General features: G+C 40.6%; 1 protein-coding gene across 10 annotated transcripts in view; it reads right to left on the reverse strand.

Annotated features, from left to right (window-relative positions):
• LOC129734125 (splicing regulatory glutamine/lysine-rich protein 1-like) overlaps window positions 1-12,571 on the reverse strand; it is a 96,932-nt gene that overhangs the window by 58,722 nt on the left and 25,639 nt on the right. For 9 of the 10 annotated variants that reach the window (XR_008730114.1, XR_008730116.1, XR_008730113.1 and 6 more), the window contains 2 exons: window positions 11,682-11,796; window positions 9,320-9,439 (listed from right to left, as the gene is read on the reverse strand). Coding sequence is in view for 6 of the 10 variants with exons in the window: in XM_055698198.1 (XP_055554173.1) it covers window positions 9,320-9,439; window positions 11,682-11,796 (235 nt within the window). In the remaining 4 variants the exon portion in view is untranslated. The remainder of the gene's footprint in view (window positions 1-9,319; window positions 9,440-11,681; window positions 11,797-12,571) is intronic. The other variant, XM_055698197.1, reaches the window with a different exon arrangement.

The following is a 12,571-nucleotide window of genomic DNA, read 5'->3' on the forward strand; positions in this document are numbered from 1 at the left end:
TGGAAGTGCGAGGCTCTGAACCATCTTTCCTTTCTAGCAAAGGGAAGAGAGACATGCCTCCTAGACCTGCCTCTAGGACACAAAAATGAACAATTGTTCAGAGAAACAGGAGAAAGCACAAGAGTTGATCAGCAGGCCTTTTCATGTCCAAGAGAACCAGACTGACAGAAGTTGCTGTCTATTGGTATTGGTACCTATTCTAGGATTTTTAAAGATTCTCAAAGAGACTCCTTCAGACATGAAAGGCCCTACACACAGCTCCCACCTTTCTTCATTGGAACAAGTGCTTGGCTACAAATAAATAGTAGGTTTGTTTCATGGTCTGTGACCTGAAGACTTTGGTTCCCATCAGGTTTTGGGCAAGTACCTCTTTAGATGTCTCACAGAAGGAATGTAAGTTCATAAAGATGAAACAGCACACAATCTCTGCAATAGCAAGGGGTCTCACAATGACTCAAGAAGCACCTTCCAGTTATTTATCACTGAGATTTCATTGGACTTGCCCCTTCCAGTGAACAGATATCTCGAGAAGCTCCAGACAGCAACAGAGTCAAAAGGATCCATCAATGAAGCCCAGCTATGTAGCCTGCTCCCAACTGTTCCCACCGCGGTCCACAGATCTACAGTTCTCTTTCCCAAAAAACTTATCCCCACAGAAAACAAGAGACAACTGCCCAACCTAAGTATGAAACTCCCTTTAAATGATTCCAGGGAATTACAGAGATGAAACAGAAAGAAAAGTACCGAGGCTTCTATTCACGAAGATACTTTCATAGGCACTTTTGTTTTGTGAATATTCACTATTTCATCCCTTGGAAAATTAAGTTATCATCCAAGGAGATACAAGAATAATCTTGTTAGAATATCACAGTTCAATAATTAGACAATCAAACGTAAAAATTAATAGACTAGGTAAAATACAGATGTATTAGATCCTGAAATGTAAATATACCTGTGGGAAAATCACCTTGAGGGGGGAAATTAGAGAAAAATTAGGTGCTAATAGAAGCATAGTATTACAGAAAGCTTTGTAGGGTAAAATACAGCTATCACCTTCAGGATGGTTGGCATGCATGGAATCTACATCACCACAGTTCCCTAAGCAAAACATCCTGCCAGCTCAGCACATGCTGATGGGAGTGATGGAGTGGAGTGGAGATGTTGTGGCCAGGCTCTGTAGTGCTCCCTGCAGGAATGGGAACTTGATGGCACCACACAGCTGATAAGCTGCATAGCAGTTGTAACATGAGGAATCCATGAGATGTCCGTGGCTGAGCCAACCACTGTGGCGAAATGACTTTCCTCAGATGAAATAATCTTATTGTAATACTAACACACACCTCCATCTCAAAGTTACCTGCCTCCAAGGTACTACTACACCTCGCTGGGCACATGATACCAGTTAGTAACAACAATATGTATGACTAGAGTCATTCAAGCTCCACCTAAATGTGATGGAAATGGATTAGTCCTGGACTTGAATAACAGGGGGAATTGTTGCCTAAACTCCTGGATTACCCAACTCTGATTCAGTGTTCACAAAGCTAGGTCAATCTGACTCACTCTCTAAAGTTGTTATGAAGGGACCTCTAATCAAGGGAGTCAGCCTTGGGGAGGATGAGAAACAAAGACCAGGTAGTGAAAAGAACACCATTATCTAAATTACATGGAAAGAAGCCTTCAAGTGAGAAAAGTTCTGGCTATGAGAGGCAACAGGATGATAAAGGTGTTGCAATCCACTGACATCAACAGAAAAGTAGTTGAAAATAGGACAAAGATAATAATGGTAGTGGGAGATTGCGACCTCCAACTCATATAGCCATATAGCCCGCCCCCCCCCAAAAAAAAAAGAGGGCAAAATCCCACTTGAGGAGCATGCATAGTTAGCAGAGAACTTCAGTAGTACTGAGGATGCGTACTAATTTGCATTAGAAGCAAGAAACTTGTAACCGATCCTGTGTACGATGAATGAATATACAATGTACTATGAAGTATAAAAAATGGACAGATGAGGGGAGAAGTCGGGGGAAAATTCCATCATAACTTCTAGGATCAGTCGACAGGCTGAAACCATCTTCTCCCCCATATGGATGCCTATTGGATAAGAACTTTATCTTATGCATGGTAAATAACTAACTCATGCTAGCTTTTATTAGTGATTATAATTTTGTAAGGCACGAAAATAAGTTGACCTTGTAGAGAAAGAACACCGAGTACTTACATAAAGAAAGGGTTTTTTAATTGTTAGTCTTGCCATCTGTCATTCTCAGATTTATGTGGTAGAACAGGAGGGAGAGAGGAAGTGAGATAGCACCACACCGATGAAGTGAATACATTGTGCAGGGTGCAAATAGTGCACAAGCCAACACCCATCAGAGAAGGGATGGGTTCATTTGTAAGGAACAGTGAAAGTTTGTGGGCTGCAGTAAAGAGTTTCGGAGCAGTAAGTAGTCCAAGGCTTGATAGTGCACAGAGAGGTATAAAGTCTGAGATTAATGGTTAAAAAGGGATAGGAAAAAGACTGTATACAACAGATATTATACATGTTTGTTATATACATTAATTAATAAAATATATTTGATGCCCTTTTCCTCTGTGCAGGACCTGAAGCTAGCTGCAGAGGTAAATTCTGTTGGTGGAAAGTCAGATTTTAGTTTGCAGCTGAAGTCTCCCACTATGTCTTATGCATACCTGTAAAGAACGTAAAAGATTTCAAGAGTAATTTCAAATTTCATGATGTTAAGTCTTTCACTTTATTAAGAAAATAGAAAACAAATCTATACTTTCTTTGGGTTCGAATGTGTCATTATTAGTAACTGTCTTAGGTTAGTAATTTGGGCATCCTTTGCCTGTAGTATCTGGGATGGAAGCTGTTAAACCTGATGAAAGATCCTCTTAGTACATCATGAACTGTGGATACTTTCAGAGTTGTGGGAAGTATAAGAGTTGCAGCAACAGCTTGGAGAACATCTGATGCCCTGGTCACTAATGGGCTTTTCCAGCTGACTGAATGCTGCTGTCTAGGTAGGTCATCTGCACCACCTAGCCTGCAAAGTAAATAATAATTATCTCGGCAAACTGGGGCATTCAGGTATCCCCACCTAAGTGTAAGGGACTAAAATAAGTTGACCTTGTAGAGAAACAAGGCTGAATTGGCAGAGCTGTTAGTGTACAGATAAGTGGCCAAATTTGGCAGTGAAACCACAAGCGTGTGAACAGCTCGTAATGAGCAACTACTTTGCTACACATAGGTGCTCTGCTGCACGTAGGCACATTCCAGGGCAGAACTTGGGTAGATAAGCAATTGTATATAACCAGCACTTATGTATGCATTAAACTATCTCACTTCTTCACTGCCTTGGGGTCCGTGTCTTCATATGCCACAAATGGTGCCCGAACAGGGACTTGAGGGATAAAAACTGCAACTCTGGTGGCATAGCCCAGCTGAACCAGGGAAGGTGGATACACGAGTGCTCTTGTCACCACTGCTGGACGGCAGGTGAGTGGCTGGGAACCATGGGGCAATCATTAACACGGGAACAGAAAAATCATATGGATGTTTTGCAGAAAATTTTAAAGACTTATGGGGACAATTTGTCTCAGCTGTCCCTTGTAACCCTCTTGGCATGGGCTCCAGACAATTGTTCTTGGTTCCCAAAAGAGGGCACGCTGAATATCACTGTATGGAAACATGTCAGGGATGAATTGGGACAGCGAAATGATGAGAAATCAAAGAGTTTGCTGATAACGCAGCAGCAAGTGTTTTTGGCTCTTAGCCGCTTACAGACTGTTAATGAGGCAAACCTCCCACATTATATAGCATGGCAGCCTCATCAACAGCAAGCGGAGATAAAGAACAGCAGCTGCTGTCTTTGCATTACGATCCCCAGCCTGATGATCCTTTCGACCCAGGCTTAGCAGATCCAGAAAGGGAGCCAGATCTCTACTCATTAGATGATAACGATGCAGGTGTAATCCCTGTGCCTCCAACTGAGCCAACGGCTCCATTTAATGCTATGACCGAGGAGCCTGGACCAAAACAGCCGAAATCGCCCCCACCCACAGATCCTGCACTTTAGGCAAAACCGGCTGAGTTGTCACATTCCGATGAGTTGTCTGAAGTATACTACTGTGCCTTAGATCAGTGCAGAAAAGAGGCTATGCGAAAGGGAGATATGGAATTACTCGGTGCATTCCCCATCCAGTACCAGGCAGGGCGACCAGCTGTGTGGGAGCAACTCCTGTACGAAGCTGTAAAAGAACTCAGATGCTCAGTTAAAGATTTTGGACTCAGGCATTTACCATGAACTTGTACACTGCTGTTCCAGAAGGATATGTTATGACCCCATATGATTGGAAAGTGCTGTGGTGTATGATGCTCACCTCTATGCAGTATACTGTAGGGAACAGAGACAGTGGGTTGTTTTGACATTGATTATGTGCAGCTGTGGCCTTGCTTTGACTATGTGCAGCTGTGATCCCGCAGCAAAGAGGTAAATAACATTGAGGGAGTATGAGAAGAAACCCAGATGAGACAGAAACAAAGGAGGAATGTGATCTCACCTCTAGAAGAAAAGGAAACAGCATGAACAGCAGAGAGTAGCCGATAGTGAACAGCGGCTGGGCGTATGGACAAGAGTTTGACCAATAGTAAAGCTTTTACCAGCGCGCGTACAGAGTATGAACTTATAAAAGCTGTAACTAACAATAAATGTCTTTGCTTCACAATCCTTGCAGTCTGTGCCTCGTACTCCACAGTATACAGTTTGGATAACGGAGTACCAGGACTGAGCTACTATGCAGACAATGGGTAATTTAAGGAACATGAAAAATATAGGTATGGATGAACTGATGGAGGAGGGCAGATATTCTGCTGCAGTAGCACAGGTACAATTACCTAGAGAGGCACTTGAACAAGCCACCCAGATAGCTCTTGCCTCCTTGAGAAAGGTCCCTGGGGGAAAGCCTGAACATTCGTTTGTGGCTCTCTGGCAAGGATCCCAAGAACCTTACACAGACTTTTTAGATCTCCTACAAAATGTGATAGTTCAACAAGTAGAGTCAGAAGAAGCCAAACAATTAATTACTTCTCATGCAACTCGCAGTTGAAAATGCAAATGCTGAATGTCAAAGAGTTTTGTGTCCTCTTTGGAACCGTAACTCTTCATTAGCAGATATGATAAGGGCTTGCCAGAACGTTGGCACCGAGGTCCATGGTGCAGATTTACTTGCTGCTGCCTTGTCACAGCAAATGGTAGTGGCAAATGCACAACGAGGTTCTTGTTTGACTCCTGGTCACTTATAGTGATTGATCTTAAAGACTGTTTCTTTACCATACCGTTGCATCCTGACGATGCACCTCGGTTTGCATTTAGGGTACCAGCAATTAATCATCAGGAACCCACCATGCGTTTTCACTGGGCTGTGTTGCCACAGGGCATGTTAAACAGCCCCACCATGTGTCAAATGTTGTAGCGCAGGCTATCAGTCCTGTTCGCAAAAGGTACCTGCAGGTTTTCATCTACCACTATATGGATGACACTTTGGCATCGGCATCATCCTCCTCATTGGTCACTCAAGCCGTGATAGACCTAAGACCATCATTAAGCAAAGACAGCCTCTGTATAGCAGAGGAAAAGGTCCAAACTCAAGTGCCATGGAAATACCTCGGATGGAAAATTGTTGAGACAGCTATTCTTCCTCAACCTCTACGCCTTGCTACAAATGTCAGGACCCTCAATGACCTGCAAAAGTTACTGGGTACCATCAATTGGGTGTGACCATAGCTGGGAATAACTACACGAGACCTGGCACCTTTGTTTACCCTGTTAAAAGGAGATGCTAATTTGTTGTCGCTATGTACACTCCACCTTTGAGGCCAAAAGGGCTTTGCAAACCATAACCAATAACGTACAGGAGGATCAGAGTCATCACATTATACTAACTTTGCCTGGTTTGTTGGTTTTGATTTATAATGAATTTCAGCCTTTTGCTCTCTTGTTTCAATGGGCAACTGAACACCAGGATCCATTGAGAATTTTGGAGTGGATCTTTTTGCCTCACTCTTTTTCCAAAACACTGACAACTCTTATTGACATGTTGGTGCTCCTCATTCAAAAGGGACGACATCGTCTGCAGGAACTTATGGCCTGTGACCCAGCCACCATTTTTATGCCTTTGGCCAAGCAGGACTTTGACTTTTGGGTTAAGCAAAGCCTCTCACTGCAGTCTGCTCTGGCCGACTTCAGTGGAACCATTGCTTTTTCTATTCCTCAACATAAATTGCTTCACTCTTTAACTGATTTACCCTTACAATTGAAACTGCATATTTCTCATGTACCTATCCCAAATGCCCTGACTGTTTTTATTGATGTCTGGGGACCTTCGGGAAAGGCCGTTGTATCATGGAAAAATGAGCAAGGGCATTGGGACTCGGACATTACCTTTGTTACTGGTTCCACACAAATAGTGGAGTTAGCTGCAGCTGTTCGTGCCTTTACATTGTTTAGACAACAACCTTTAAACCTAGTTGCAGATTCTTTATATGTTGCAGGGATAGTGTGTAGGTTGGAACATTCATTTTTAAAAACGGTTCCTAACCAACAGTTATTTGTTTTGTTGAAGCATCTTTTGTTCCTATTGGAGCATTGCTGTCATGACTATTTTGTTTTACATGTGCGGTCACACACCTCATTGCCTGGTCCCATTGTTGAAGGCAATAATGTGGCGGACTTTTTTACCACGGCTGTTGTTACCCCCAGTGCTTATCAACAGGCTAAGCTTTCACATCACTTTTTTTTCACCAAAATGCTAAGGTGCTGCAACATTCGTATCACCTCACACAAGAACAGGCCCGGGAGATTGTGAGGGGCTGTCCCGACTGTCAAAACTTTACCCCTTTACCCCTTTATCCCAGTCTTAATCCTCATGGCCTCCAAGCCCGAGAAATTTGGCAAACTGATATCACACATATTCCCTCGTTTGGGAATCTTAAATATGTTCATGTATTGGTTGACACTTTTTCACACTATGTTTTTGCCACTGCTCACACCGGGGAGAAAAGGTGTGACATGTGCCGTCATTGGCTTGCTTGTTTTGCTACCATGGGAGTTCCTGCTCAAAATAAAACCGACAATAGCCCAGCATATATAGCGCAACCCACGTGCCTGTTTTTGCAAAATTGTGGCATTACCCATGTGATGGGCATTCCCCACTCGCCCAGTGGACAGGCCATTGTTGAACAAACTCATCGGTCTCTTAAAGACATGCTGCAAAAACAAAAAAGGGGGAATAGCCCGGGTACCTCACCACAGGAGCAACTGTGGAAAGCTCTATGTGTGATCAATTTTTAAACTGCTCTTCCAACCATAAACATTTCTCTTGTCCTGCTTGGCAGGAACTGCCTTGGGTCTGCTACAAAGACCCAGAAACTACCCAATGGAGCATTACAGTAGAATTAATAAGTTGGGGGAAAGGGTATGCTTGTGTCTCTACAGATCAAGGGCCTCAGTGGATCCCTGCTCGGCTTGTTCGACCAGCTGATCATGGACCTCCTACCAACGATGAGCCAGAGAACAAGCCAGAATAATGCAAACAGACTAATGCGACTAGTCTGATGCTTCAAAAATTATTGATTGATGTACAATCAGTGTGACATGCTACTTTGCAAAGCAGAGCTGCAATTAATTTTTTGTTACTAGATCATGGCCATAGATGTGAGGAGTTTGATGGAATGTGCTGTAAGAATTTGAGTGATAATTTGTGTCAATTCATCAAAGTTTGAAACAGCTACATGATTTGATGAATAAGTTGAAGGAAGCTTCTGGATGGAATCCTTTTGAAGGTTGGGATTGGACCACAGGATTAGGTCCTTGGATACAAAATATAGTGATCTATGGGTTTGTTACATTGCTAGGGGTTTTGGTCATTGTTATATATCTACCATGTTTGATGAACCTGATGCAAGCCATGATACAAAGGGCTGTCCATCAAGCTATGACGGTTCAAATTCACACAGCCTTAACCTTATCCAATTTAACAAAAAAAAAAAAGGGGGGGGGGAATTGTAAGGGACGAAAATAAGTTGACCTTGTAGAGAAACAAGGCTGAATTGTCAGAACTGTTTAGTGTACAGATAAGTGGCCAAATTTGGCAGTGAAACCACAAGCGTGCAACAGCTCGTAATGAGCAACTGCTTTGCTACACATAGACAAATTCCCAGGTGCTCTGCTGCACGTAGGTACATTCCAGGGCAGAGCTTGGATAGATAAGCGATTGTATATAACCAGCACTTATGTGTACAATAAAGGATCTCACTTCTTCACTGACTTGGGGTCCATGCCTTCATATGCCACATAATTTAGTTGTATATAGTTTGGTTGTGTATCATTTCAAGCTTGTTTTTGCAGACAGTCCCTATCGCCAGCAATCACGAATCTTACTTTGTCACGATTTCATATTAATAAAGAATGTTATTCTGTAAATTGTTAGTGTTAGTCCTTTCTGGGCGCTAGCAGCTGCCAGCAGTGGGTAACACATTCAAATAAAGTGGGCAGACCCGCTGAGGGGTCCCCCTGATGCTGTTGGTGTGTTTCCCTGAACAAGGCAGTTGAATTGCTCTCTGATCCAGTGAGACTGTTCAGTGAAGGGTCCCTATAATGGGATGCTGACAGACTGATTGGGCACAAGGGCCTCTGCTTTCCTGGGGCCCTGATAGACAGATCAAACACCTGGGGCCGAGAGGATTACCCCCCCCACCCCCTTTTCATGTGATAATACCACATAACAGACACATGCATTTGTGCTACAGCAGTGTATAGCCAATATGAAATAGTCAAAGGCAAAAATAAAAGTTCGTGCACAAAAACTTTTACATGTTCTCAGAATGTGGGATCAAGTTCAACCTGAATCAGATCTGTATTTGTTGAGAAGGTTGAAGAAGCATCATCCACTTTTTTTGTGTGTTGCACAGGCTACATGGAACATACTTAATCCATTGGTTAAAGTCTGACAATTAAAGTTACCTATTTTCGATCAGCTTGGACATTGGTATCAAAGCTTTGGTACCTCAGTGTTGTGGTTTAACCCCTGTAGGCACCATATGAGTTACTATGAAGAAAATTAACTATATCCCAGCCAAAACCAGTACACCTCAGCATAAAAATTTACTTTCTATACTTTTCTCCCACAAAGCCTAGGGACAGGCTAAAGCATTTACAGATTCCATCCTTTGCCATCACCTAAAAGGTTTGCTAGATTTTTTTCAAAAACTCTGTACTCTGTGCAAAGAACAGTATTGTTTCTTAGGAACGGAACTCACCAAGAATGAGAACGACTTCTTGACTTCTGCCTTTCCCTAGATCTAGACCGTTTTTTCAGGGGACTTCTGGATCTGTGTCTGTCCTTGTGTCTTGAGAGCAATCTGTTGCCAGATCTACTTCTATACAAACAATGCCAGAAGAAAAATACTTAATATTGAAACTTAATTAAAATTGGGTCAACCAAGAAGGGGAAAAAAACCACATAAATCTTGCCTCACTACATAAAATTATATAGAGTTACACCTCAGTAATATACTGCCTACCAACATTTTTGTAAATATGGATACTTTAAGCTTCACCAGGTGCACGTGCCCTCCTTTTAAACAATGTACCATTTAAGTAATATTCATGTTTCATAATGACTCCCATGAATATTCTGAAAAATGGATTTGAACTATAAGAGTTCTAAAGAAAAGGAATGAGCATTTACTACACAATAAACAAGGAATGCAAATAACGTGCAGATACTCCAATAGAAATCCAATTAAAGACTTCTGATAAACTTATATTGTATAGTCTCAGATTTGATGAAGAAAACAAGACTTTTAAAAATTACTATACTCTTTTTTTTCCAAAATATTCCCTATATTTGGAAGATCGTATTCCATAGGAAAAGAAAAATTAAAAGCTGAATTTGAACATTAAGTTTCAAAAGAACACATAATTGGATACTTTGCCTGAGAGGTTAAAGTACGATGAAGTTAAACTTACCAAAGACAGAAATTCATGTATATTACTCAATAAATCCTGAAGAACAGGGAGATACAAAAAAATACCAGCTCTACCCGTCTTCTGCAGCTCAAGACGCACAGAGTAACATATATCAAGAGGAGAGGAGAGGCAATCACTTCTTACCTACAGCTTTGCTCCATGTATCAGTGTAGAAATACAAACTAATTACAGGGAAAATTAATTACAATTTAGTCCAAATAAGACTTTGAATAAGTTTTATATCATAGAGATGAAAGCAATTTAAGGAGTTTATAAAACAGTAGAACTGGGAAGTGGTAAGGACAGTTTATTCTTAGTAATGAAGTTGCCTCGACAGATCAGATTGGCATTTTCTCAAAACCGACAGTAACAGTGGTAAAATAATTAAAAAAAAAAAAAACCAAACACAAAAAACACCACAAAACCAGCCATTGTTTAAAGTACAGATTTTCTGCAAGTAAAAAAAAAAAAGCAAATTCATGTTCTAAAAATCAATTTTGTTTGTGTCAGTACAAAACAGCACTGAGATTACTGCAGTGTTACACAAAACAGACTGTTTTTCAGTTATGTCCTGAGTTAGAGAAACAGAAGAGAAGCAAGCAATAAAGAAATGAACAAATGTTTCTTCTTGCATTAAAATGTACCCAATATTTTGATGTCATTAGATAACATGTACTGTGTAATGCTATTACAAAACTGAAGTCTCCACTTAGATCATATTTGTTTGGTAGTGTAACTGATATGGTGTGTCCCTCTGGCCAGCTTTTCTGTATGTAAAAGAATTCTAGTTGCCCTGTTAAAAGACAATGGATGAAAAAAATGCAACAGTGCTGTCACTGCAACACTGACAACACTCACCTTTTTAAAGTGTAAGCCATCATACATTGAGTCTCTTTTTTTATTATTATTTTGATACTTAATGGAGCCAAATATCTTTAGATTGATTATGTAAATGATCAGAAAACATTCTTGACATTGAACCATTTCAGGAAGCATTTGTAAGTCTCACATTGCAAGACTGTCTCATTCTTGGAAAAAAAAAATCTTAATGGGTAAACTTTAATGGTGATCTAGTAATTTCATTTCCTCCTATATTTCAAAGCCTGTTTCAGAGCTGAACAAATTAGCAAAGCAAACAAACTCTGAAGAATAAAAAACTGCCCCTAAAGCCTTTTTCTTCTGGCTTTTAAAAAAATATAGCTTTACATTTACAGTACAGTAAATAAAAATACTGCATTTGTTAACTAGATGTTTAAAAGTTCAGGACAGCAGAAACTTTCTACTAGCAAAACCAGCCAGCCTATCTGTTCAGGGTGTTAACAGTAAACTAAACGTTCCCTCCACAAAACACAGTTTCTTTTTACAATTTCATTTTTGACCACTGTATTATGCTACATATCACAAAATGTACCATGAAAGCATAGAAATGATTATGCTACATGGCACAAAAAGTACCTTCTAGTGTGTTTTACCTGAAAGTAATCCTGAAAATATTTAGCATTTAGAAGGAAAGAGTTCAGAGACAAAGGTCCTAGTTACTCTGATCTGGTCAAGGATACTAGTCTCATAACTCCATAAATCTCAGTAACCACCACCACTCAAAAAAACCCAGTATGATCGATTAGTCCAAAATATTAAAAACATACCTACCTGTGTTTTGAGTGTGATCTTTTCCTTCTAGACCAGGATTTTGAGCTAGACCTGGATTCTGAACGAGAATGGGAACGAGATCGACCACCTTTTCTTTCACTGTTCTTTCCAGACTCTGAGAGGAAAAAAACACTTTGCAGTGTAAGCTCAGAACATTTAAAGATCCCAGTTAGTCTGGCGCAAGTGGAATGTACCACACGTATAGTGCAAGGGGCCTGTGCTTTGCACATCTTCCTTCTTTGCAAATATCCTTCAGAAACATCCAAGAAAGTCATTGCATATACTCATTGAGTGCAACCATCCTGCAGCAGTACACATAAAACACATAAACAGCTAGCTCTGTTAAGAATGGGATTTATGTTGCTGCCACAATGCACAAGATTACAACATGTTCTCCTCTGGTATATTATTTAATATAACTACTGTTGGTGGGTTTTTTTAATAAACTTGGAAGAATAGATTAAATTTAGAGAGCATAATTTTATTTTTAAAAGCATAAAATGTAAATAATAATTAGTACTTTTTACACTTTTAGATATTCCAACCACTGTACAAATATTGAAGTTCTATTCCTCAAACACTGTTTGGGGGGAAGAAGGGATGGAGAGAAGGTGGTGAAAAGTTTGATCCAAGGGCCAGGAAGTCAACAGAAAGTTTACCAGTAACCTCAGCAGACTTTGGTTGAAACTCTAAAAATGTATTGTTCTGCTGCTTAACACTGAAGAAATGTGAGAACTATTTTTAGGGTTGGGAGATAAACATCCCCCACCCCCCAAAAAAATAAAAACACCAACCCTCAAGACTCTCCACTATCTAACCTATGTAAATCAACATCAGGGTTTCTTACTATGAAGAATGACAAAGTCTTGCTGATGAAAAGAAATAGAGGA

The sequence above is a fragment of the Falco cherrug genome, chromosome W (genome assembly GCF_023634085.1).
Source record: "Falco cherrug isolate bFalChe1 chromosome W, bFalChe1.pri, whole genome shotgun sequence".
NCBI lineage: Eukaryota > Metazoa > Chordata > Aves > Falconiformes > Falconidae > Falco > Falco cherrug.